At 55.5% G+C, this 27,182-nt stretch overlaps 1 protein-coding gene across 2 annotated transcripts; it reads right to left on the bottom strand.

The window, feature by feature from the left end:
• Positions 1 to 1,419: 1,419 nt before the first annotated feature.
• On the bottom strand, positions 1,420 to 23,101 carry SH2B2 (SH2B adaptor protein 2). 2 transcript variants are annotated; one of them, XM_066333209.1, is made up of 9 exons: positions 22,970 to 23,101; positions 13,369 to 14,259; positions 11,036 to 11,137; positions 7,273 to 7,364; positions 5,035 to 5,129; positions 4,671 to 4,853; positions 4,349 to 4,542; positions 3,463 to 3,634; positions 1,420 to 3,063 (listed from the first exon to the last, which is right to left on the bottom strand). In XM_066333209.1, exons 2-9 carry the CDS (start codon positions 14,230 to 14,232, stop codon positions 2,750 to 2,752), a joined length of 2,016 nt encoding a protein of 671 aa, XP_066189306.1. In that variant the 5' UTR covers positions 14,233 to 14,259; positions 22,970 to 23,101; the 3' UTR covers positions 1,420 to 2,749. The 2 variants fall into 2 exon arrangements, with proteins under 2 accessions (XP_066189306.1, XP_066189307.1); XM_066333210.1 differs by having other exon boundaries at positions 4,686 to 4,853.
• Positions 23,102 to 27,182: the final 4,081 nt, after the last annotated feature.

The raw sequence follows: 27,182 nt of genomic DNA, 5'->3' as shown, positions 1-27,182 counted from the left end.
ATGAGCTCTCCAGGAGCGGTGAAAAGGCTCTGGTGACTTTTGGGGAGGGAATGTTTTTGTGAATGGATCATGACACAACCATGGCCTGATTACCGAGCTGAGCAGCTCCCTCCACCCCCCCAAAAGCCATGTGTTAGCTGCGTCTGTCACTGCTTAGCTGTCACAGTACAGTCTGGGACAATGCTCCAGTTTTCCCAGGGGATTCTCAGCAGAAAAGAGCACACTAGAAAGACATACAACGTCAGAGCATGAGGCACAGTCTCCCAGGAGAGATGAAGGCAGAGGAGGGGGAATGCCAGGCCATGGGGAGCTGCTGGGAGATGCTAGCACAGGCCTTCAGCAAGGGAGGGGCACCTTCACAGCCCAGGGCTGCTCATTCCCAATTATCCCGCTGCTTGGGGGATGGACCATTCTGACTTGCACTACTGACTAACCAGACATAGTAAATAACAGACTGGAAGGAGAGGAAACCCTGTCCTGTAGAGTCTGGACCCACCCTCCTCCTCCCTCTGCTCAGCAGAGAGAACTCTCTGATCCCTTTTTCCTCTCTTCTCAGTGCACTCCAGCGGGCAGATTCAGACCCAGCCTGGCCCCAGCTGCCTGGAGATAGCAACGAGGTCTGCACACATGAGACATGACAGCATCCTCCTTCTCTTTTTCTTTTTTCTTTTTTGTAGCAAATCCAGCAAAGCCCCAAGCTCTTGGTCACATGCTGTTGTTTTTGCAAGTGATTTTATTTTAAAACCGGAACTCGAGTTCTCAATTTAACAAGTCCCCCCCCCCTCCTCTTTCTTTTTTTAAATAAAATTAATTTATTCTACACAACAGTAAACTCTTCCAGACTCTTCCCTATTTACAAATTAACATCTTTTGCTTGCAGATCATTGCTTCCCCCTCCTTTTCCTATCCTGTGACACAGAGAGTGAGAAACAAAGCCAGTATCTGAAGGTCTATAAGGCAGTGCTCCCATCCAGTCTTCTGGATCCCACTCTTGAGGCCTCAGGGAAGAACCAGAGTGATGATGTCCATGTCAGATCTGGAGATCTCCCCTTATCCACCAAGAGCATCCAGCCTCTCCCTGCTCCTCTGAGCTGTGTTTTAGTTGGCCTGAGGAAGGAGAAACACCCTCAACAGAGCAAATCGTTCCTGCTGCCCTCTGAAGAGCCGTGTGTTTGGGGAGAAGGTGGCATTTGCTGCAGGAATGGGATCCACCAGGCCTCCTCTCACACATCTATGGGTCAGAAAGGCAGCTCTCACATCACAGGAGAAGGCATAGAGCCTTGGAGACACCTCCCATGTCCTCTTGAAGCAGGAGGCACATGTGAGTCAAGTGCTGGGGACATGCTTTGCTAGCTCAGGAAAGAAGGCACCTAATAAATAAAAATTTGGCCCAACTCAATTCCAGGCAAATTCAAGCCCTTTTTTAAGGTTGTGGCTTGGATTGTACCTCTTTGAACTGAGTGGTAACTTCCAGCTGGGTATGGTGGGGTCTGCTCTACCTGAAGACCTGTCCAAACACTCCACAGCCACCTGGCTCAGGTCCTGTGAGCACTGTCACTCCTGTCACATGAGGAGACAGGATTCCTGGTGCTGGGTAAGACAAGCTGTGTCAGCCAAACCAAGGGGGATGTTGCAAACACTTTGTCTGCAAGCAAAGTTGCCCTTCTGGAGGGTCTCCCAGCCCCCATGAGGCACAAACCCTGGCCTGTAAAACCATCCTCAGGGCTTCCATGACCTGTTGGAAAAGGACCAACGTAGTGTTTTTATTTCTGCTTTACCTGCAAGGCAAAGCTGTCCCTCACCTCTGGACACAGCCCCTGGCCTCTGCCTGACCCTTCCACACATCCTGAATGACCAAAAACTGATAGAAAGGGGAGGTGTTGTCATATTTTCCAAAGTTTGCCTTGAGCAATGCAAAATATTGCCCAGCTGTGGCAGAGAGGAGGCAGAAGGTTGGATGTCCTTGTGGAGAGCTTAGGTTTTGAAAAATGAGGAAGAAAGGGTTATCCAGGGATTCGCTGTTGGTACAGCAAAGAGAGAAAGGAAATGAAGGAACAGAAAAGGCAGGACAGTAGGAAAACCCTTCCTTGAATGCCATTAATTAAGCTTTGGACAAAAACCTTCTTCTGTCAGAGGGTAGGAAACACGTCCCCCAGAGGGAGCCCAAAAGCCAGCACAGATAAACCCTCAGGCTTCTGCAGCAGCACCCTCTCAGTGATCCACATGTGTCAAGAGAGTCTCTGCATGGAGATCTGACATTTCCATGCTCATCCCAAAATGCCAGAGTCCCTCAGCAGCTGGTTTGCAGGGCGATGGTGCCAGGAGGATGTTGGCCATGCTGGGCTCTTGCCCCAGAGGGGACATGCCAAGGTGTTTTGGCTGGAGGATGGAGCCTGTCACAGCTTCGGGTGCCATCCCACGATGGTCATACCCAGGAGGAGATGCAGGGAGCCCAGCTCAGCCCTGGCAGAGCTCTTGGTCCGGAGGGAAGGAGAAGAGGCTGCAAGCTCTAAAATGGCACTGACTCTTTCAGCCTCCCACACCCCCAGCACTGCCCCAACCCTGGAGTTGGTGCCAGGTCCAGCTGGGACATTGCCCACCGCTGACACAGCTCCCAAAAGCAGCAGGGAGCGAGGAGGACATCCCGGCTGGGTCACTGGTGGTGGCAGGAGGAGGTGGCAAGGCCGGTGCAGCGGGGAGGGGCACAGCTGCCCCGCTCCCCCCACCATGCAGCCCCAGCACGGGGGGCTCAGTAGAAGGAGTACTGGTTTTCCACCGCCCGGGTCCGGCTCCGGGCACTGTCAGCCTCGTGGTAGTCCTCGGCACTGGCGGCAGCGGGCTCTGGCCGGCGCTCGGTGCTGTCGCTGCGGCTCCGGGGGCCCAGGGCACCCTCCAGGCGGTGGTAGGGTGCGGGGACTGGGACAGTGGGGGCCACGGCCACCCCCTCAGCTGGTGGTGGCACTGATGGGCCCGTGGGTGCTGTGCTGCAGAAGTAGTGTGGAGGTGGCAGGTCGACCCGGCAGCTCGGTGGCTGTGGCACGAGGGGTGGCGGGGGGCCGGTGTCTGCAAGGGAAACAGGAGCTTGACCCTTCCCGTGCTGCCTGCAGATTTGGCCCCCTCCTTCTCCCTCTCTGGTACCTTCCTACACCCCCTTTCCACCCTTGTTCTTCTCCAACCCTCCTTCCCACTCTGAGTCTTGCAGACCTCTCTGCTCCTCTCCTGCCTGAGCCAGGGGACTGACACCCACAGCCAGGGACAGGGGGTCACACTGACACAGCCCTGCTGCTGTGTGGTCCCCAATGCCCACCCTGACCCCCACCCTGGCACATCTCCTGAGCCACACACATCAGCAGGGCAGTGCTTTAGGAAAGGAATCCCATGGATTTATCCCTTTTAGGTCCATCCCAGCCCCCACCCAGCCTTCCCCGTGTGTCCTTGCCCCTGCCCAGCCCTGGCACCCACCGGGCTGTGGGCTCTGGGCCACCACGTAGCTGCGGAGGGTGATGTCGGCCGCGCCGCCCGACTCCAGAGGGATGGGATGCGTGTGGAAGTGGCGCAGCATGTCAAAGATGGTCTGGAACCAGAGGTGCTGCACGTGGCACTGCCCGCTCTCGTTCAGCGACAGGCGCAGGTGCTGCAAGTGCAAGGGGCAGGGGGTGAGCTGGGAGTCGTCAGGGTGAGACTCACCCTTGCAATCTGCAAGAGCCACCTCCATCAGTCAAGGGAGGTTTGCTCCAAACCCCTCTCTCCCCACTCTTGTGTTTACCCTGCTGCAGGGTGTTTCCTGTAAAACCTCACTTGCTGCAGCCCCAGGAGAAGTTTGAGCCCTCCTGAGGATGAACACCATAAGGAAACATACAGAGAAGGGTGTCTGGGTACAACCAGGGGTGGCTGAAGCTCTGATCCCAGGGTCACAGACAGCATGGGGAAGCCTCTAGCCCACCTGACCTGCGTCTTGCAAGGTGACAAGAGCAGGCAATCTCTGCTAGAAAAGGGGCCCAGCAAAAAACTTGTGTTCGTGGTTGCTTGTGCTTGGTTTTTCATAGTGAATCTGTGTACTTCAGCACACAGAACAAGGCAAGGAGAGGGCAGGGGAAGGTGTGCCAGGCTACACTGAGCCCCCATGGGGTATTTATCCATATGCTCACATGTCAGGCACTGATCCAGTTGGGAAAGTGTAGAAGGGGTTGGAGAGGATGCAGAAGGGCAGAGGGTCCTGAGGGATGCCCTGCCAGGGTGCAGCTCCCTGCAGAGCTGCTGCCTTTGGGGTCACCCACAGAACAAGAAGGAACCTGAGGTGCTGGGCAGGGCTGGCACTAACATTCACAGAGAAGCAGAGGACACCCACCTTGGCTTTGCCCTGGAAGTTGAAGGTCAGCACATACTCCCCGGGCCGTGTCTCGCTCTGCCGGATGACGAACAATCCGTGACTGCGGGCGCCCCCGAAGAGCACCAGCTGGGCTGCCTTGATCCGTGACAGAGTCCCGTGGAACCAGGGGAAGTCAGACAGGTTGATCTCAGCCTCGGCCTCACTGTCCTCCCCTGCCCGCAGGGACAGCAGGTTTTTAGGGAGCACCCCAACATCCCCCCCTCTCCTTCTGCCCCCTCCTCCTTGCCCTCTGTGCACCCTCCAGAGGGAGGTGCTGGGGCTGCCTCCTGCATCCCAGTACCTGTGAGATGCCCACCAGCAGCTGGGGAGGATTCCAGCGTCTGCAGGAAGTTTTCCAGTGGGACGTGGGTGAGGAGCTCCCCCAGGGAGTCCCTGCCCCGGCCGTGGGGCACGGGGACAGCAGTGGCCATGGCAGCGTTGTGAGCACTGGGCAGGGCACATCTGTCTGGTGGCCTGGGTGCCTCTGGAAGGGAAATTGCAGAGGGATGAGTTTGTGGCTCAGCATCACTCACCTCCACTGGGCAAAGCTGGGGCCTGTCCTGCCCTGCAGGCAACTGTGTTGGATACTCCTGGATCTCAGAAATCCTGAGGGCTAGGTTATGGCTCTGAGGGAGTCCCAGACTTCCCCAGATGTAGTTCCTTACCGTCATTCAGGAACTCGCAGCTGGACGAGGTAGTCCTGCCTGGCAGACAGGCTCCCTGTGCACAGGACACCAGCTCAATGTCGTCCCCACTGTCCCTGGAGGAGAGCACAGACAGAGACACACACATGTGGCACCTCTGCTCACTGGCATGGAACGGAGACTCGGCCTAACAAAATTCCAGTGTGATACAAGAGCACATCCTATTGCTCCTGAATTCTTCCCAAGGAATTGCCACTGCACCAAGAGCATTGAGAGGCAGAGCAGCCACCAAAGATGACTTTCTGAGGGTGAGAAACCAGCGTGGGAGGGATTAAGCCCTTGAAGGCCCACACTGCACAGGTCATGCCCGTCGGTTCCAGCTGCAGGATTTTGCTGCAGCCTTTGGGTTTGGAAGGAAAGCTCTCACCTTGACTCAGTGCTTTGCTTTGCACCCACACATCCTCCCACCACCAACTTCCACCCGAGGGCGCTTTCACTTTCACCCTCTGCAAAGGGAATTACCCACGTATGGGAATTACATCCCTAAAAGACATAAAACACTAAGTCAGGAGCAGGACAGCGAGTGGGAATAGAGCCAGGGAGCCACTTAGAGCATCCCTGCTGTCGGCCCTCCCCGTGCACTTCAGCACCCTTCTTGCACAATCACCCGACTTGCTCCACATCCTATTTTTATCCCAGCCACCAGCAAGAGTCCAGAGCTGCCCACAGCACTCGGCTGCTCTTGCTTCACACGGGCCACGTGGGCACAGGCAGCGGGGAAGCGGCTGCCTCGATGGCAACAGCTCCCCGTGAACTGCCGAGTTATTTAGTGGCCAGTGAGTGAATCAGCCACTGGGAGTCATTCAGCTGCAGCCGGTTAAAAACAAGAAGGGAGGAAGGAAACCAAAACCAACAGCGCTCTGCAGAAAAGCCGTGGCTGGGCGCTCACGCGGCGGCTCCAGCACGCAGCCCTTGGCAAAAGCATGGGGAGCTGATTGAGAATTCGCTCTTGGCACCGAGCGTGTGTGTCGGTGTATTAAACAGCTCATTATTATTTGCTCTGGAGTTCATTATTATTTGCTTTACAGTCACGTCCGGAGGCCAGAGCGGGCCGGCGCTGGGTGCTAAGCAAACAGCAAGGGCTGGGAGGCTGCCAGGGGCAGAGCGGGGACGCCGGCGGCTCGAGGGGAGCACGGCCGTGGTGCTCAACTCCAGCTGGAAAACCAGCACTGAAACATGGAGTGAGGGAAAAAAGGCCTTTTCCCAGCCTCACATCAGCAGCCCGGCTCAGCAGCGCTTCTGGAGTTACAGAATCACAGAGGGGTGTGGGTTGGAAGGGAATTTAACGCTCGTCGCATTCCACCCCCCTAGCATGGGCAGGGACATCTTCCACTTAGCCCAGGCTGCTCCAAGCTCTGTCCATCCTGGTGCTGGACACTTCCAGGGATGGAGCACCCACAGCTTCTCTGAGCAATCCATGCCAGTGAATTACAGGTTTCAGAAAACAGCAAAAGGAGCAAAGATCTGGAGTGCACCAGTGCATCCTCTCTGTGAGATGCAGCCTCCATGGTGACCAAATGCCTCTCCCTAGTAGGAGGGGGTAAAGGCAGCCTGGAGGGAGCAGGAGCCTCTCCAAGCCTCTGTTATTTGATGTTCTCACTGCTTACAAGCATGGGCACTTGGTTTTTCCAAAATTGTGCCAAGAAAGGCAGTGCCAGGGTTTCCCTGGAGGCTGGGCCTGTCTGAGCCAGGTGAAGGGCAGCAGCACGAGGCACACAAACCTCCCTAACAGAACTTGCTGCATGTGCTCATGAAACAGCAGATGAGAAGTTTTGGCTGAGTTATGACTCAAATAACAGCACTGATGCCACTGTGATAGAAACACAAATAAATCAATTAAACCAGAAGAATCTTAAATATATAATGGATGCTAAGCTGGAAAAAACCCATGGAAAACAGCTCAAATATGGTATAAAAACTTCAGAAGGCGGGTGTTTGGAGCTTCCTGCTTTGAGTCTGGATTGTCAGGTCACCTGCCTCTGCCAGGCTGAGAAGATGTGGGGCAGAGAGGGGTGAAAAGGTGGCCAGTGCTCTGCACCCCTGGCAGACACAGGCTGCTAACTCTGCCTCCAGACCTCTGCTGGCGTGAGTTGGGCGCTTCCTGTGACAACCCAAGCAGCAAAAATGGCCTCTGGGTAACAGCCTGTGCTCAGGCACCACAGCTTGGCCCCACAGAGCCCCTTCCTCTGCAATCCTTACCCGGGGTCGATGCAGTCCTGGATATCAGCCACCCACGAGTGCTTCTGCAGGGAGTCGATGGTCTCCAGGATGTACTCGGCCCCATTCTCCACCTGCAGGCCATGTGGGATGGAGTCAGCTGTGCTGGGGTGCTGCCCCCCACCCCAAAACACACCCCACAACCCAGCCAGAGCCCCTGAACAGCACCTCAGCTGGGCAGGAGAGGATCAGTGTCCCACCCCACCCCAGCACAGGAGTTCCAAGGGGTGACCCAGAGGATCAGTGTCCCACCCCACCCTATCCCAGCACAGGAGTGCCAAAGGCTGACCCACAGAGATGCATCCCAGATGACCCCTGACCAAATCTGGAGCTCAGAGAAAACCCCACCCCACTGTTATCAGCAAACGCATGACAAGGTTTTTTACAAGGTTTTTACAGCCTCCATGGAAAAAACACACCTGGCTGGCAGCACTGGGGTACATGGCACTATGCCCAAGCACAGACAGCATTCCTCACTCCTGGGGCACCTCTGTGTCCCCCCAAAACTCTGCATAGGTAACAGCAGAAGCCATGCTGCTCTCTGCCCCAAAACCCTGCCAGACCCCAGGAGTTTTAAACCTCTCCCCCATTATCCTTTCTGCCTGCTGATCCATGAAGCTTCTGACTTCTGATTGTAACAGAGTGGGAGAGAAACCCCTTTCACAGGAGAAAAAAAAAAAAATTAGGAGGCAAAAGAGCCTCCAAAGTGTCCATCCCAAAGGAGCTGTGCCTTTCTGGAGCTGGGCAGAACCCGGAAACTCCACATCAGTGGACTCAGATGCCATGGGATGGTGTGTGCCTCTGGCAGGTTTCCCTGCATCCCTCATGGAGCCTTAAACATCGTGTTCCCGAGGTGGCAGAGCAGCCCTGACTCCGGGAGGGTGTCGCATTGCCAGCTGAGACAACCTCCAAGCAAATTCAATTAATCACAAACAACTGAATCACCGTCCTGAAAATAAGCAGGGAGGGCAGGGAGCAGAGCCCTGGCTGGGGCTGAGCAGTGACCTGGACCCTGTCCCGAGCAGAGGTGCAGAAGAGTAGCAAAGATCCTCCTCCCTAGTTTGTTTAGCTTAAGAAAGGATCTCCTCTGGCTTTTTGAGGGCAAGGCATGAAGCTGACGTGGGAGATGGGGCTGCTCACTCAGGCAGAGCATGACAGCAAGCAAAGCACGTGCAGGGCTTGGGTATTTTGCAAGCACCTGCTTGTGCAATGGAAAAAACGGCATGTGCTTGGTGTCTGATGGGCTCTGGGGACACGCTGGCTGCTCAGTTTTAGGCAGTCTGGCAGAATCTATTGCAGTGTGGCTTCCCCAAAGCAGGCAGGGGCTTTTCCAGCCATCGTAACCTGTGTGTTGTGTGTGAAGGTTGAGATTGGGCTCCACATCACATGGGAAGGGAAAGCACAGCACCCAGCTTGCCCACCTAACCTCAGTACCCCAGCACTGAGGGTGCTTCACCCCCTCTGCAAGTCCAGCCAGCAAAGGGGGAATGGGAGAGCAGAAAGATGTCCCAGCAAGAAGGACCCAGGCAGAAAATGGGCCACGAAAAATAGTAGATGTGGGAAAAAGGGAACAGCATCCTATGCCAACAGCTGGGAGGGGAGAGCAAAGCTTGGCTGGTGCTCCATGCCGTGCTTGCTGCCTCAGCTCACTCAAAGGATCGATTGTGATCAATTCCCCTGTGGCAGGGTGAGAGCCAGGACAGGGCAGAAGCAGGAGATACCTGGTAAAGCAGGTATTTTCCAGCTGGCAGGGCACGGAGCATTCTAGAAGGGCATTAAAGGAATGGCTGGAGCAGTCACCAAGCTGTTAGCAGTGGGAGTGGAGAGAACATGTCTGGCTTCAGAAGATGGGAAGAGGGCAAGTGCAGAATTTTCCTCTAGCAGAAAAACCAGAGAAACCAACCCTGACAAGCACCCAGGAGGCTTCCCAGAGCTGAAACCCCCCAGAGGGATCTGTCATGACCAAGCCCATCTGCTCATGCTCATGACAGCCCCAGGGATAGGGAGAAGCAGTGGCACATCCTGCGTGTTGAACATGCTTTGGACACTGATGCAACACATTTGAGGTGGGGCTTGTAAGGGGATCTAGAAAACGTGACAAGAAGTAGTTGCTGAGCCATATTCCAAGAGCAGAGATCAGTGGCTGATGGGTTATCAATGGCCAGGGGTCAAAGCTGAGGGATGTGCTCAGCAGCTCCTTCCCACCAAAGGCTCTCTGTTCATGCCCCTCAGTGATGAGGACGAAAGGATGCAAGGATACCTGACCAATTAATGGATGACATCACATCGCAAGTGTGTTGGAGGATCAGGCAAGAATTCAAATGAACTTATCAAAGCTGAAGTGGAAGAAAAAGCTGGAACCAGCCTCCAGCTCAAGGACAGGGTGAGCCCTGGGCTCACAGTGATTGCCGTGGGTGTGTGGGCTGGGGAACCACGACTTGGGAGCAGTTCTGCAAAAATCATCCCAGAGTAACACCAGCCCACAGGCTGAGCGTGAGTCAACATCATCATTGTCGTGGCGTGAGGAAAGGACTACATCAGCTTGGGCTGGACAGAGAGGAAGAAGAAAGGAGAAGCAATCTTTCCCATCTGCTCTGGGCCACATCCCCACGCACACTTTGAGGTGTTCCATCTCTAGAGCTTGCAAGGAAAGCAAGGAGGACTTTGGGCTGGTCAGTATGGAGAACAGAAGACACTTGAGGCTGGCCTTTGAGGCACAGAAAACAACAGCTGAATGAGCCTCTGTGCCCATGGTGGACACTGACCACTGCTGAGGCTGAACAGCAAGAAGCCCTTGGGGAAGGGAAGGTGCCACGAGAAGTTGTGTGACCTTGACAAGGAGCTGGATTTGATGGAAAGAAATTTCCCCTGGGAATGTGTGCTGGGGCTAGGTGGATTTCAAGGCTTTCACAAAGCCAGGCTCAATTTCCCCCCTCTTTTCCTTTCATAGTTATCTAAGCTTTCAAACAGGTTCATTCAGCTGGGAGGCCTGGCCTCTCCTACTCTGCTTTGCCACACACTCTTGGGGAGAAGCATCAGGGAGAGAGGTGTTTGTTTTTAGAGGTAGAACACAGAAATGCTCAAATTCCAAAGGTCCATCACCATCATGGTGTCCAAGACCCTGCAAAATTCAGCCCTGATCTGCCATGACAGATGGCAGATGTTGTCTTCCAGCTGAGGAGGAGGCAGCACTGAGCTAATTAATTGCATGATACAGAAAATTCTGAAGAGGCTTTCACTCTCTGCCCATGCCCCCAGACTCGTGGTTGATCCCCAGGGTCTCATTGGCCCCACAGAGCTGTTCCCATAGAATCACTAAGGCTGGAAAAGACCTCCAAGATCATCAAGTCCAACCTTTGACCAGACGCCACCTCATCAACCAGACCACATCACATTGTGTCAATGAAACAGCCACCACACGTCACCAATCCAGGACAGCAGCAGCCACAAAACCACAGGCAGCTGCACCAAGCAGCATTTTCCCTTGCAGGTTGTCTTGGGTCCCTGATTAAAATGATCTCCTGGTCACACAGAGAAGCCAAATCCCATGGTGAAAGCCCAACAGCTTGATCCCAAAACACCCCAGTGTCAGCTGGAGGAGGCAGGGATCCTGTGGGGAGCATTTGTGCTGTTGGCATCTCAGCTCTGAAAGCCAAGGCAACGATCCCTTTGGGGCCTGAGCCTCCTGCACTGCAGGGTGCAGGTGCAGAGGGGGCTCCTGTAGGGATCCACACCCTGCTCTCACCTTTAGGACGAAGGTGTTGTCTTTGTCAGGCATCTCCAGGGGCATGGTGGTGCGCACCTCGATGATGGCCGACAGTGGGATGCTCACCTTGGGTTTGGAAGCCTGAGAAAAGGCAAAAAAAAAAAAAAAACAAGAAAATAAATGAAAAGAAATCAATGAATTAAAAAAAAAAAAAGTCACTCAATTGAATCAAACTGTCCCTGGGGACAATGCAGCAGGGCTCTCAGAGGCAAGATCAGCTCAGCCCGTGTGGTTATTATGGGGGGGGGAATAAACAGCATTGATTTCCCTCCTGTGCCTGATAACTCTGAGCTCTGTGAATTAAACCAAGAGGAGGCCCAGTGGAAGACAGGGAGGTGCTTTTAACTGCCAAACCACCCTCCCTGCTCCACTGCAGGCTGATGTGCCAGCTCCGCCAACACCACTTAATTTCTCTCCATTTTCAACTCTCTCCTGATAGAGAGAGCTGTGCTATCTGATGGGGGATGTTTCCCATTTCTCCAGCACAGGAGCAGCATTTCAACCAAGCAGCTACGACGCAGCAGCCTCAGCCATGCAGGGAATTTTAATTACATTAAAATAAAGAAAAATGAATTTCCCCCAGGGCCCCTGGCACCCGCCGGAGCCTCGGTGGGGAGGCAAGACCTGATGCCTCCCACTCCAAGTGTTTGCTGAGCAACAAATTCCCCAGATATTTGTTTTAATTATAACAAATCCCCACAAAGGAGCTCGTGGAGCTGCTCTCCAGGGCTGGTCCCCTCCAGGGCTCTAGGATTTGGAGCATTGCAGCTGCAGGAAGCAGAGATGAGATTTAGTCACCAAAACCTGTGCCTGGTGCCTTGGGTGCAGTGGGTGGGATGAGACCAGCAAGGAGCTCCTGGCTGCAAGTTACCAATAATGGGCTCAGTTCCCATTTTTATTGGGAAATAAAAATAAATAAATCCAAGACAGAACAGAAACTGCTTTTTCCCTTGCAGGATGTTTCGTTTCTGCCAGCCCCAGAGCCCCAGTGCTGCCTGCAGACACGTCTCAGCCGTGCAAGGCTCTGCCCATCCCTGGGGAATTTTTCCATCTTGGTGTTTGCACAGGAGAAGGTCAGAAAGGAAGCGGCAGCTGCTTGGAGAGGAAAGGAAACAAGGTGATAATTCACCCCTGAGCCAGAGAAGGGTCTTAGAATCACAGAGTGCTTTGGGTTGGAAGGGACCTTAAAGATCATCTCATTCCACCCCCCTCCTCTCCGGGAGGGTTCTTCCCTTTAAAGGTTTAAAGATGTGGCCATAGTTTTTGTAGGGTCTATGTGAAAACAAAGCTGTGGGCTGCTGAAGCAAAAAGCAGTTTTCTTCCAGCTGTGCCAGACTGGTGCCACTTTTACATTTGCCAGATGGAAAGCAAGATGGGATGAGAGGAGAAAGCTGTAAACCAAAGTGGGGTGTGATTATAACAGGAGAGCAGACAATGTTCATAAAAGTTGCCATAAAATAATCTCAAAATTGATTTTTAGAGGCAAATCAAGATACACTAAAAAAGGAATCCCTCTACAAGCTCTCTCTTAAATGTTTTAAGAGCAGCAGTTGTTCCATTTTAACTGAAGTTTATTTTCTCTTTGGTGCAGCTGGCACGCCAGGCTTCATCAGATCCTCCATCCATAGAATCATGGAATGGGTTGGGTTGGAAGGAATCCTGTTCCACTGCCTGCCATGGGCAGGGACACTTTCCACTAGCCCAGGTTGCTCCAAGTCCTGTCCAACCTGGCCTTGGACGCTTCTAGGGACGGGGCAACCACAGCTTCTGTGCCTGTGCCAGGGTCTCAGCACCCCTGCAGGGAAGAATTTCTCCCCAATGTCCCACCTATCCCTACTCTCTTCCAATTCAAAGCCATTCTCCCCTGTCCCGTCACTCCGTGCCTTTGTGAGATGTCCCTCTCCAGCTCTCCCACAGGCTCCCTAGTGGGCACCATGGATATGGGGTTGTTTCCTTCCAGCCAGGCCCCATTCCTGGGCTGGGGAAGCCCCCAGTGCCATCTGTACCCATGCTGAGCTGCTCTCCAGAGAGATGCATTTGAGTTTAAACTCATGTTTGATATTTTCTCAAAAGGTGAGAGGCACAGACCAACACCAACAATGCAAGGTTCATTTTGGCCTACAGGCTGGATGGGTTTCAAGCACATTTTCCCATCCATTTGCACCTCATCCACACAGCACCAGATCTCCCTCTGGACCAGAGCTGGCTTTCAGCCCGGCTCAGCAGTGGAAACAAAAAAAAGCCCCAAGCAAAGCCCAACTTGCTGCTTGAATTTCTCATTAAAACAACGGCGCACAAAAGCCAGGACTTACCTTCGGCGGGACGTAAAACTCCAGGAGGAACCTCTCTCCTTCCACCTTGACGGCTTTCCGCAGCAGGAGGCGACACTTCTGCCACTGCGAGCTCCCCACACAGTTCGTGTCATCGGCCACCATGTAGCGCAGCGTCCCCTCCCTCTGGATGTCCACCAGCTCCACCTTGGACGAGGGCACCTTGGACAGGCGCAGCTTGTGTGTCCATTTCTCCCGAGGGTCCCCAGGCTCCTTGCCCCCCGCCGGCCACGGCTCCCTCTCGGCCCTGCCGCGGCCGCCCAGAGCAGCCTCGGCGCCCGGCTCCGGGGAGGATTTGCGGTGCCACATCTCCTTCATCCCGTCCACCACGCACAGGCTCATGTTCCTCAGGGAGAAGCCTTTCTTGAACTTGGGCTTGGCAGCGGCGTGGATGGAGACGTCCTCCGAGCTGCGGGACTGCCCGTAGGAGGAGACCTTGTGAGCCTGCACCTGCTGGGCAGGGGTCAGGTACCGGCTGGTGCCCAGCGGGGCGTCCATGCTGTCCAGAGACTCCGTGGACGTCTCCTCCTTCCTGGGGGTGACCTCCCGCCCGTAGGGGACGTGGCAGTTCTGCAGCCCCACGAAGGGCACGATGTTGTACTTGGTGGGCGAGTCAGACACGAACACCCGGCTGACCTCCAGGCTGAAGATGTCCAGGAAGTTGGCGGTGAAATGGTGGGAGAAGGAGGTCTCCGCCCCGGGGGTGTCGTAGTGGGGGTTCTCCTTCAGGAACTGGCAGAACTTCTGGGCGAAGTCCACGGCGGCTGCCTGGGCGTGCAGCTTGCAGAACTCCCTCCAGTCGGGGAGCGGGGAGGAGGGCTCCTGGCACAGGGCATCGCCGTTCATGGCTGCCCCATTCCACCTGCCGGCGGGCTGTGGGACGAGGACACGGCCTGAGTGTGGCAGGGACATGGACAACCTACACTGTCCCCCAAAATTGGGACATGGAAAACCCACACTGTCCCCTAAAACAGGGACATGGACAACCCATCCTTGATCCCCCAAATGTGGAGATGGACAACCCACCCTGTCCCCCAAAACCAGGAACGTGCACAACCCATTCTGACCCCTAAAACTGGGAAACTGACAACCCACCTTGTCCCCCCCAAATGGGGACATGGACAAGCCATCCTGCCCCCCCTGAATGAGGACATGGACAACTCGCCCTGTCCCCCAAAATGGGGGTCATTCCTTTTGATGCCCGAGCTGATCTGTGCAAAGGAAAATGCTGTGGGAAAGTGTCTGTGTGTCGCTCTCTCTCCACCTCATCCACTAGGAAAAAAAAATCTTGGCCCTGGCAGCAGCCATAAATTGTACTTATTTTACGATTATGACCATGCAAAAGCATTATTGATCTCTCATGAAACCGCTAAGGAGTCCCCGAGTGGAGGAGCCCGAGGGGATTTGCCTGCAGGATTCCTCTCACTCTGTGTCTGCCTGGGCATGGCACAGCTCTCCAACGGGGGACGGAGCACTGGGAGTCCTGGAAGTATGTACCCAGGGCTGCACTCTTCCCTCTGCACCCAGCAGCTGGTCCTTCTCTTTCTCCAGCCTCTATTTCTGCCCTCATCCTTTGCCACATCAGTTTTGGGATTTTGCCCTCCCCATGAGCATCAGCTAACAGATAACCCAGGACAGGTTCTCAGCAGAGGCCAGTGAGTACGTGGGGTACAGGGGAAAAGGAATAGAAACCAGACCCAGGAGCACACTAGAAGTTGATGGGAGCTGCAGACCAGACCTGTGAGCCCTTGGGGGAAGCATCACTTTGCCCAACCTCCACATTGGTCTTTCTCCCAGTGGCTGTGGCACTGGCAGGGCATGTGTACACTCCAGCTTGGTGCTCATGCTGCACTTCCCAAATCTCTGCCTGGCTCTGGGCAGCATGAACAGCCTCCTCTGGGAGACCCCAGCAGTGACTGCATGCCAAAAATCACCTCCCAGTGCCAAAACTGCTTGTGGCTGCTGGTGCTGGTGGGCCTTGGCTGGGGCACTGCTGAGCCCATGACCCCGAACACCGGGTCTCTGTGTCCAGACACTCCTGTTTCCTCCACTCCAAGAGCAGCAGTTTGGCAAATCCACCTCAGCTGGCTCCACCACCGAGCCCAAGGCTGCCTGTGGCTGCCCTACTCCAGGCAGGGATTGTGCCTGTGGGATCCAGTTCTGGAAGGGCAGGACAGTTCCCCCGGGTTTTGCTGTTCTCCATTCACAGAGCAGCTCTTTCCCTGGATTTTGCTGCTCTCCATTCACAGAGCAGCCCTTTTGCTGGCGAGGGATTACTCCTGCTAATAAATCACGCGCCGTATCCCGCCAGCAGCTTACACGGCCAGTAATTAATTACTGCTCGGATGAACGGCACCAGCCACGGGATTGGGGCGGGCGCTGGGGACTGGCATGGCCTCCTCCTTCTCCTCCAGACCCCAACCATGTCAGTCCCCAGAGCCCAGGCAGGACCCAGCCCTGAAGGCCGTGATTCAGAGCTGTGGCCAGGAGCTCACTGCCATATCCCCAGCACATCCCTACGGAGATGAGTTCTCTGGCCCCATCCCAGGAAGTGGCTCTCAAACAGGGAGAAACCCACACAGGCAACAAAATCCCAACAGAAACACCATACATGTGGCATTCCCCCGCCTTTAAGGCAGGGAAGCTGCTCAGTGCCCTGGCTGTGCCAAGGAGGCACTGAGGACAGGCTACACATGGACCTGCACTGGCTCCTCACATCCCACAACACCAGCAGAGCTCCAGCCCCTGCAGAAATCCCTGGCAAAGCTCTCCCCAGCATCACAGGGCATTCCCAGAGACCTGAGCAGGGAGCCATGCCAGCTGGGAAAAAACCCATCCCTGCAGTTTAGAAGCAGTGTCTGAATTTCCCCAAGAGACATCAGCAAAGCAGCAGAAAATGCAAAGCTGTTTGTTACCCGCCCAGCAAATGAAATTCCTAATTATCCATCCATCACCAAGCAGAGGATTTAAAGACTCTGCCCTTTGAATTGAAAATTCACAACCCCAGCTCTGCCATGGCCCAGGAGCTGCCCTGGCACCAAGCCACGGGCCAGGAGTATTTGGGCTTGGGGAGAAAAGGGAGATGAAAAGGAGTCTCCTGCTGCCAATCCAAGCAGTCACAGCAAGAGCAAGGGAAAGGGAAAGGGTGCAAAAGGAAAAGAGCAGGAAAGGGCTTATGGGGCGAAGAGAAAGGCCTTCCTGGTTTCCCTCCCATGAATTTGGGGGAAAACACAGCTCCCCATCCCTCTCTCCAGCAGGGACTGGTGCTCAGGGACTGCCTGTTTGAAACCAAGGGATGGCAAACTAACAGACTCTGAGAGGTTAAGGGAAAAAAAAACCACAAGAAGGGGAAAAAAAAGGCACTTCAAAAAAGATAAAGCCCCAACCAAAAGCCTGAAGGAGCTCCAGGCATGGCAGCCGGGCTCAGGCTCGGAGACATGCACGCAGAGGAATCACAGCATCTTCCTTTCATCTGCATGGGGATGACAGACTTTAAAAGGCCAATTTATAAAAATGAAGCCTAGAGGAGAGACATCTGGCAGGTCTGAGGAGGCGGCGGCGGGGATTACTAACCCTGTGCCACATATCCAACCCCCCTGCCCCAGCACAGGCAGGAGCCCCCGGTCAGGATCCAACAGCACAGCCTGGGACTCACCGGGGTGGTTTAAGGGCAGCCTCTGGGACTGCAGAGCCATCCCCGCCCCTGATTCACCTGATTTCTGCAGGAAGCAGGCTCCCAATTATCTGTGTAGATTTACCTTTAATCTGGATGCCTGCACTCCCCTCCATACCAACAGCTCTGCCCCACTTCTTGAAATAACTTATCATGCCACAGACAGCATCCCCGGGCAGAGCGGTGGAAGCGGAGACGAAAATAAGCTCACGATGAAAATAAGCAGCAAATCTGCAACTGCTTTTTGGAAGGGGCCATCCCCTGCCAGCCCAGCTTCCTGAGGGCTGCAGCACGCTCCAGGCACCTCTCTAAGCAGCCAGATCTCTTTGGAAGTGCCATCAGCTCATTCCAGAGCTGGCTCAGGGGCCACAGCTTTGAGTCCCTGGTCTGGGTGACACAAGAGAACAGACAAATAAATACATAAAATGGGGTGGTTTGTTGGCATGAAGAAGCCATGGAGTGGCAACCTTGGCATCAGGCAGGCTCCTAACCCACCTGCACAAGTCCCCAGACTCCTCTGAGGGCAGAGCTGTGCCTGCTCCCTCTGTCATTTGGGAAACTGAGTCAAGATCTAAGAAGAGAAGATAAAGATAAAGAACTTCTGGGGTTTGCCAAGTGGAAACCCAGGCTGGGATGGCAGGTCAGAGCCAGCTGCTGGCAGGGATTTGGGACACCTCTCCCAAGGTGTGTTGAGGCATCCCCTGCTCCGGGAGACGGGAGCACATAGAATAATCTGAAAGTCAAAGCAAAGCTACTGACCTCAAGAAGAAATGAAATTTAAACTGTCAGCAGAAGCTCAGGAGACCATAAAAAAACAACTCCCCGGTGCAGCAGGAGTCAGGGAGCAACAACAAAGCCACTGGGATTTGCTGAACCAGAGGCGTGGGGAGGAACCAGCATCTAATGAGGTGTAAATAACCCGAATGCGCAACAGCGGTCATGGGATGGCCAGCACAGCCTGCCCAGCACGGCCTGCCCAGCGCTGCCTCCGATGGCTTTATTTAAGGAAACAACCCTAATAAAGAGATGTTTCCCTTCCGCCCAGCGCAGCGCAGCCGGGCTGGGACAAAGTGATCCGAAACTCAGCGGGGAAAAGCACTGTCTGGTGGAGGTTTGTGAGAGGCAAGTTGAATCCCTTCATCCTTTGCCTGCATCCCTCCTGCGTGGGAAAACCACGCCAGAGAGCAACGGGAAAGGAAAAACCAGCGCAGGAGGGCGTGCAGCAAATCCCTGGCTCCGGGAGAAGGAGATCCCAGCGCAGCCCCGGCTGTCCCAGTCCTGCAAGGCTGCCGGGTTTCCAGCAAGATCGATGCCACTCAAAGCCCCAGCTGGTCATCCCCGTCCCAGGAGGGATGACATGAGGAAACCCAGGCACCTGCTCCCCCCCAAGAAAAGCGCCTGACCTAAGCGTGCCGTGCCAGAGGAGATCCCCGAGTCACGAGCAGGGCGCCGAGCAAGGCGATACCCCCCGGTCCCCCCCGGGGTGATGCTCCTGGCAGGCAGCTCCTGACACACAGGCAGCTCCCGAGGGAGCCTGGAGCCCCGGGCAGAGGGAAAACAGCTCAGACCGGGAAGGGTTTTTAGCTGACTGGCTGTAGGAGAGGCCAGGGACTGATGGCAGGAGAGGAGCAGGGGAATCATCCTCCTACTCTGCAAGCACGCCGGCATGAGGGATGTGTAGGAGCTGATTTCCCTCCTATTCCACAGCTGAGAGCTGAAGCAGGTGACCAAGTGACCTCCCTTTGTCACCCTGAGGACCCTTCCCAGCCCTTGAGACCCGCCAGAGCTTTAACTGCATGTAGAGGCTGAGCTGAGGAAGAGAAAACCATGGGGAACAAAAGCAGAGCTCACCTGCCTTGTGCCTTTCCCCTGGACCCCTGGTCACAGCTCTGGGGTGGGAGAGGCTGATTGCTCTCCGTGCTCCTCAGCACTCCATGTACTATTTATACATTTATACTATTGTGATCTTAAATCAGACTGCCTGTCTGAACCAGACAGAAATGGAAACATTTCTTTGTTTCTCTCAATTTACTGGCCATCCCACTGAAATATTAATTGAACAGCATTTTGGCCTCAAATTTTATAGTCAAACCACCTGCCTTGAACCAATCCCTCAGCAGGAGCATGCTTTAACTCCCTGCCCAGATGCACTTTGGGGTCCACCTGCAGCTTAGAAAACATTTTTCTGGAGAGAAAAGGCTCCTTGTGCCTATTTCTGCTGCCCAGTGAGGGGTCCCCCTGGCCAGCCCAAGCTCCCAAAAAGGATGCCCCAAAGCACTCTACAGTGCTGGGTGGCCAGGACAAGGTTTTGGGGTGCAGGTGCTGATGTGATTTATCTTCCAAAGAGAAAATGGGCAAGAAATGAACTTTTCCTCCTCTTGCACATAAGGGTGTCCCCACAGCTCTGTGTGATTGTCCTGGTTTGGATATCACCAGAACAGTGATATCCTGATTCCAGCCTCACAGGAACCAAAGCTCCTGAAAATGAGCAGATGGGCCCATGAGAGCCCCCCAGTAAAACCTACTGATGTAAAATCATTTCCCACTGCTCCGACCATACCACAGGGTATTTCCTCTCCCTCCCCTCCAAAATCCCCCACAGTGGATGTTGTACCTCCTGTGCTGACAGCTGCTGGAAAATAAAGACAAGTTCATAGATAAGATCCACTGGATCTCAGATAATCTTTTCCCTGAGTAATTCCATCCAGCTTGCAGGGAGCCACTCTGCCAGCCCATCACCCAGGCCACTCAACCCACTGGGGACCTGCTGGTGTTGTGGGACCAGGGGGACACCTCAGCCATGGGGACATGGTCCCCAGGGTGCAGTGACAATGATTAGCAAAGCTTTGGTGCATCTGGGCATCATGAATGCAGCTTGGGGCTTGGAGGCTGTGTGCTGTGTCTGGGAATAAAGCAGAGACACCCCTTCAATGCCCCAAAGGAAAAGCTATTGGAAAAAAAATAAATTAAGAAAAAGAGAGCTTTAGGTGAAGGAGGTCAGAGGCTGTTGTCCATTCCCCCTCACTTGGATGTCACCTCACGTGCCTGTCTCCAGCCAGAGAGCTTCCCACAGAAAACTACCCAGTCCAAAGTCTATTTTTAACCACCACAATAGCAGAGCCTCCCCCGAGGAGCAGCAGAAGCCCTGTCCCCAAGCAAGCAATCTCACATTTCCCTCGCTAAGCCTCGATTTCCTTCCGCCCCTCAGCCCACAACAAAACCCTTCTCCTCCTCTCGCCTTCTCATCCTTGGAAAACTATTTGCACATCCATCCCATCCATGCATCCCCCTCCAGGCTGGTGTGCCGTGGGTGCACAGTGTCCTGCACACCTGTTACACATTAACCACTGACCTGGTACCTGTGGGCAGACCCTTCCTGGGCTCACAAATGCCAAACCACTGCGGATTCATCTGCTCAGCCCCCTCCCCTGGGTTCACCCCAAACTCGGCGGATTTAAAGATAAAGCCCTGCAACATCAACCCTACTGCACTCCCCAAAGCAAGTGCAAACTCTTTAAAAGAGATTATTCTCGCCCAGGGGATTGCTGTGCCATGGAGGAGCTCTTTGGCTGTTTTGGGAGAGAGAGGGCTGAGTGGATGCTCAACAAAGCAAATCCTGACGGATCCAGCACAGTTATCACTGGGGATCCCCCATCATTAGGTCAGAGAAACCCCTAAGATTGTTTTTCAATTACAGCACATAATAAACACGAGATAAAGTTACACAGTTCTGTAGGAAATTTTCTTATTATGTTGTTTTTTTTTTTTTTTACGTTGCAGATCTAATTCCCCACACGCATCACTGTCTCATACCCGCCTGCAAACAGCCTTAAACTGCTGCCTAATGGTATCTGAGCTGGGGAAATTCAATTCTACCCAGCGCCTCACCCAGGACTGCTACAATCACTGCTAATTGCTTAAGTGGTGTATTAAGCAAAATAAAAATTCCAGTGGGCTTTGAACCCCCCCCCCCTCCCTTAACCAGATGATGCCAAAACACCCTGTTACAGCTGCCAACCCTGGCTGGAGATCCAACCTCAAATATCCTTTTTCTCTTCACTGTGCAGGGATGCTCCTGGGCAGGCAGAGCTCCGTAGCGTGGCCATGACCACACCAGAGGGATCCACAGGCTGTGTCCAACTTTGCCATCCCTCTTGGCAGGGTTCTGGGGTGCCACTGCAGCCCCTCCCCTGCCCCAGGGCCCAAATGCTGCCAGGTCCCCAGGGTCCAAGTGCCAAATGCTGTCAGGACCCAGTGGAGCAGGGCACAAACATCTTTCCAGTGGGACCCTGGGTGGATGCAGACTGGGCCCCTCTTCTGTCCCCTCACCTGGGGGTGTGGATGGATGTGGGGCTCCAGTCAAGTCTCATCCCAAACCCAGACCCTGCATGACAGCAAGCAGATTCCCCAAACCCCTCTGGTTTTCCCTTCAGCAAAACTCTGGTGTGGGATGCATTTTCCCCTTTAGGCATGTTCTCCCCTCCTTTCCATGATGGAGCCAGCTGGGATTAAATTTCTGGGAGCACACCTGGGGGCAGGACCCCCAGGTTCCCTTTGCCTGCACAAGGAAATGGATCACCAAGCCAGGGACAAATCTCCAACCCGTGTCCCACCGCCTCACTGGCATCCTTGGGCAGGGAAAGCAGCTGAGGTCAAGTGAGGGCACCCACAGGCAGGAGGGGAATGATGCAGAAACCCCAGGACTGGAAGTACTGCCCTGGGGCACCCCAGCCAGCCTGAGTCAGCAGGGCCAGATGTGCAACCATCATCTGGTTTCTCTGCTTCTGCTGGGAAGAAGAGGAGGAGGAAGAGGAAAGGCATTAGGCAGCAACATCCTCATCTTGGAGAGATGGGTGCTCTACCTCCAAGGAGGAAGGACAAGAGGAGGCTGGACAAGAGCACACTGCCCTGAGGGTGCTCACAGTCCTGGAGAAGAGGGGACACAGCTGATGGCCCAGGGGATCAGCCCTGAACCAACTGAGGAACTCACACTGGAGGAAGGAGGTGATTTTAACCACAAAGCCTTGACCAGACAGGGATGGGGACCAGGGCTGACTCACACTCCTCAGTGGCACAGGGGTCTGGTCCCTGAGCTGGGTGAGACACCAGACAGGGTGGGCAAACCTCCCCAAGCTGTGGCAGAGAGGATTATGCAGCTTTTTAAGGAAACACTCAGTGGCAGCCCTGGGCTCCTCTGCTGCATTACAGTGATGGTGAGACACTGGGAAATACCACTGAAGGACACAGTGAGAAGGTCTAAGGGCACTTGCCATCCCATCTGAGCAGATCTCCTGGCAGCACACACCCTGTACCTATCTGTACAAATGTGCCCTCCCCCTAGGGAAGGGGGGCTGAGCATTTTGGGAGAGCCTGTGTGCTTTAGGAGGATGATTCCTATTTAGAAAGGCATCTCCAGATGTCCATGGTCCTTCTCCCCTCTCCCAACAAACCAAACCAAAAATCCTCATGGAGATGAGTTCTGAGTACTCATGGAATCGTTTAATTTGGAAAAGCCATCCAAGATTATCCATTCCAACCACTCCCCCAGCACTGCCCAGGCCACCACTAACCCATGTCCCCAGGTGCCACATCCACATGTCTGTTAAATCCTCCAGGGATGGTGACTGCACCACTGCCCTAAGCACCCTGACAACTCTTTCAGCGAAGAGATTTTTCCTAATATCCAACTAAACCTCCCCTGGCATAACTTGAGGCCATCTCCTCCTGTCTAGTCAGCTGTACCTGGCTACAATTTCCTTTCAGGCAGTGGCAGAAAGTGAGAAGGTCCCCCCTGAGCCTCCTTTCCTCCAGGCTGAGCACCCCCGGCTGCTCCTCACCCACTCCAAGACACCCGAGCAGGGCCCACGGGGGATTTTGGGCAGGGTGCTGGGGGGGACAGAGAGATTTTACCTCCTTTCCCGTTGCAGTTCACAAGATCCCCGAAGCACCGGCAGCGTGGCTCTTGCGGGTCAAACGCATAACTTCAGCCGATCAATTCCCACACTGGAAGGAAGTAGCAGACCGACTCCGAGGGAGGGACCTGGAAGGCAAAGGTTCAGGCTGTCAAGCCCTGGAGCCACGGCAATATCCCCAGGCACATCTCACCTCCCCCAAGCCACAATCCCGCTGGCCTCCAGCCTGACTTCAGCAAAACCAGAAAGAAGCAGAAGGGCCGGGCAGAAAGTCCCCCGAGCCTCCCAAGGGCCTTCCCGCGGTGCTGCCCCGGCTCAGCAGCGCAGCGCTGGACGGACCCGGGCACTCTGCACGGCTGTCCCCGGGGGACACCGGCTGCTGTGCCTTCGGGGGGTCCCCGCCACCCTTCCCGAGCAGCCTGCACCCTTCGTGCCGACCCAGACAATACTGACTGGAAATAACGCGGCATCCATGCCGGGGGCTGCGTGCTGCCTGTGCCCCCCATTCCGGGGCTGGGAGGAAAAAACCAACCCATGGCTGCAGCCTCTCATCCCCGAGGGAAAACCCCCGTTCCCCGAGGGAAAACCCCCATTCCCGGGGCAATCCCCCCATCCTCGGAGCAGCCCCCGGGGCCGGGGGGAGCCCAACCCACGGCAGCAGCCCCACTCCCCCCGGCAGCAGCCCCACTCCCCCCGGAGCAGCAGCCCCACTCCCCCCGGGGCAGCAGCCCCACTCCTCCCGGGGCAGCAGCCCCACTCCCCCCCGGGGCAGCAGCCCCACTCCCCCCCGGGGCAGCAGCCCCACTCCCCCCCGGGGCAGCAGCCCCACTCCCCCCCGGGGCAGCAGCCCCACTCCCCCCGGGGCAGCAGCCCCACTCCCCCCGGGGCAGCAGCCCACTCCCCCCGGGGGCAGCAGCCCCACTCCCCCCAGGGGCAGCAGCCCCACTCCCCCCCGGGGCAGCAGCCCCACTCCCCCCGGGGCAGCAGCCCCACTCCCCCCCGGGGCAGCAGCCCCACTCCCCCCCGGGGCAGCAGCCCCACTCCCCCGGGCAGCAGCCCCCGCTCCGCGGCTCTGCCCCACCACCGCCCCCGCGGGGCCCGGGGCCGGCCGGAGCGGCGGCGATGCTCACCGGGAACGGAGGGGCTCACCCGGCCCGGGGGGGAGCGGCGGGCGGCGGCAGCCCCGGCCCCGCCGCCAGAGGGGAGGGGGCGGCTCGGGGACCCTCCCGACTGCACCGCGCCGCAGCGGCGGGGGCCGGGAGCCTCCCCCGGGAGGGGGATCCGCTGCTGAACGGGCGGAGGATGGCGGGGGGGGGGGAAATAACCGGGAATAACCGGGAATAAAGGGCCCTCCCCGCTCGGCGGTGCGGTGCCGGTACCGGTACCGGAGGATGCGCTCACCCGGCCCCGCTGGCTCGGCTCGGCTCGGCTCGGCTCGGCTCGGCTCGGCTCGGCTCGGCTCGGCTCGGCTCGGCTGTGCCCGGCCGCCCCCCGCCCCGCCGGCAGCGCCGCCCCCCGCACCGCCCCCGCCGCCTTAAAGGGCCCCGCCGCCCCCGCCCCGCGCTCCGCGGTGGCCCCCGGGACCCCGGGACACCGATCCGTCCCCGCCCAGCGCCGGGGGCCGCGCCGGGAGCGTCTGCCAGAGCGCCCCGAATAACGGGGGACACCCCAAATCCGTCCTCGGGGACAGCTCTTAATCCTCGGACGGGCTCCTCGACCCTCCCGGGGGCACCGCCAAGCCTTGGGTAGCATCCTGAATTTTTTAAGGTGCCAAATCTTCAGGCCTCCGAGATGCATCCAAAATCTTGGCAGGGCACCCCCTGGTCTAAAGGGGGGCTGCAGCCTTTCCTCAGCCCATCTGTCACCCAGCATTTGTCCTTGCGCTGCCCAGGAGAGGGGATTGGGGTGATCCCCCCACACCCGCATTCCCAGGGCGCACAAGGCAGGGTGGTGTCACTGCAGTGGCTCCAGGGGGAGTTTTTGGGGTCTGGACACAGTGTTTTTGTCATCCTGCTGATGCATTTCGGGGCCCATCTCAGAGCCTGCCGGGAAAGGACAGACTGAAGCCCAGGACAGGGTGGGTCAGGATGGACCAAGCCCCAGGACAGGGGAACTGAAGCCCAGAGAATTTTAAAGGGATAGAGTTGGGGTCACACTGCCTCCAGGACCCTGCACAGCCCCGCAGCCTCCCCATGGCATGTCCACGGGCAAATCAGGATGAGTCACCATTAAAAAAAAGAAAAGCGGAAAAAAAAAAAAAAAAAAGGATTTGCAAGAGGAACAAATCCTTTTTACTTTTGTGAAGCACCTGTAGGATTAAGACGATGCTGGTTATGTAAGAGGTGGTGAAGGGTGGGTTTCATAATTATTGTTGTTATTATTATTTATTTATTATGCTTCCTTACCATCCCATTACCCTGAAGAGTGTATTCTGGGGAGATGTGGGGAGAGGCTGGCTTAAGGGAGAAGAAGGAGATTTGTTGTAGGGCTGGTGCAAAGTGGTGCACCATTTGCTTTTTCCTCCCCCAAAGCAGCATCTTCTTAAAGATTTCTCTTTTGTGGTGTGTTTTTGGCAGGAGCATGAGACATGGGCCAAGGTGGACAGTGCAAAAGCACCACTGAGGAGTCACAACTGGGACAGGGACTCTTTATTTTCTCCATTATAGCTGGGTTTGTGATGATTTTGGGCGGATTCTCTCCCTTCTGGCTGGTCATGTTTTCAAGGCCAGGTTGGGGCAGAGTTTGGAGCAACCTGGTCTGGTAGAAGGTGTCCCTGCCCATGGCAGAAGGTGGAATGAGAGGAGCTTTTAGGTTCCTTTCAACCCAAACCATTCAATGTTTCTGGCATTCTATGATTCCCTTCCCAGGAGCATTCTGGGGATGAAGGGATGCCCAGAGAGAGGCTGGATCCTGCTGCTCAGTGCAGGTGACCCTGGGCCACCCACCCACCTTCACCCACCTCCCACAGCAGCTGACAGTGTGTTTCCACTCCCCCCCCCTTCCCTTCCCCTGCCTCTCCTCCAAAAAGCCTCTCTCCCATTCATATCCATTTTTAAAGAAAACACACAATCAATAGTCTCTCGGGCTGGAATTTCATTAAGGTTTTCATTGCACTCGCTATCGATTGGCAGCAGGGCCGGGAGCTGCACGGAGCTGCTGCTGTGCCCTGCCTGTGCCACGGGACCACCCACACCATCCTAAAGGGATGGGGCCATGCACAGGATGTGGCTCAGCTCCCGTGCAGGCAGCTGAAAGCCCACCATCCCAGCTTTTACTAACTCCTGGATTTTACCAGCCATCACTAAGAGCAAAACCAGGAGCCCGGGGAAGGGCTTTCATGAGCCAGGACAAATGCTTTGTGATTGCAGAGGCTTTGGTACATAACAGGCTCTCTCTCCTGCCTTCCCTCCTTGGGATGCTGCTTGTTTCAGGATGTGTAAAACCAGGCTGGAATGCCTGGCCTTGCTTCCATCAAACACGGGGGCCGCAAGGAAAAAACACCCCAGGGCTCTGAGTGTGGAAGGGCACGGCTTGCTCCGCTGCTGGTCGGTCACTTGGAAAATCAAGTGAAAAAATCCCAACTTCTAAAAGGGCTCGTGGGCTAATTTTAGGTCTGGGCCTTGACCAGAGAGATTTACAATAATTGCCAGGGTGAAAGTTTAACATCTCCCGCGACTTTTCTCAGCAATCCCCAAGGAACCGCGTTCTGCTGTGCAAAGAGCATCCCCGGGCCAGCTCCCCAAATTGCCTTTTTAAGGCTTTATTTTTAAACCAAAGCCACAGGCTGCCTTCAACGGGACAAAAATCCTTCACGAGTCCCAGTCTGAGCTGATGGGAACTCCTGTGGATGGGGATGAGCTTTGGCTCAAATCCTTGTCCCCATTTTTTTTGCTCATCCCTGTCTCAACCCCACAGACACAGAACCCCCGTGGACACCCCTGTTCCCACTCACCACTAAACCCTTTTAACAAGGGCAAAGCAGAAACACGTTGCTTGTAGAACCACGGCCTTTCTGCTGTGCTAAATCATTTAAAACTGGTGCTGAATAAACCTAATATCTGCCCGCTCTTGCCAATTCTCATTACTCCGGGACTCCCTCGGAGCGATTAGCTGCCTTAAAAAAAAAAAAAAAAAAAAATCGCTGGAAGGAATCAAACGAGAGGCTCAGCCAGCATGTTGGCAGCATCCCGGCTGGAGCGTGACGTGCCCTT

The sequence above is a fragment of the Sylvia atricapilla genome, chromosome 20 (genome assembly GCF_009819655.1).
Source record: "Sylvia atricapilla isolate bSylAtr1 chromosome 20, bSylAtr1.pri, whole genome shotgun sequence".
Lineage (NCBI taxonomy): Eukaryota > Metazoa > Chordata > Aves > Passeriformes > Sylviidae > Sylvia > Sylvia atricapilla.
The sequence above is the reverse complement of the archived record's forward strand: the minus strand, read 5'-3'. Positions and strand labels throughout refer to the sequence as shown.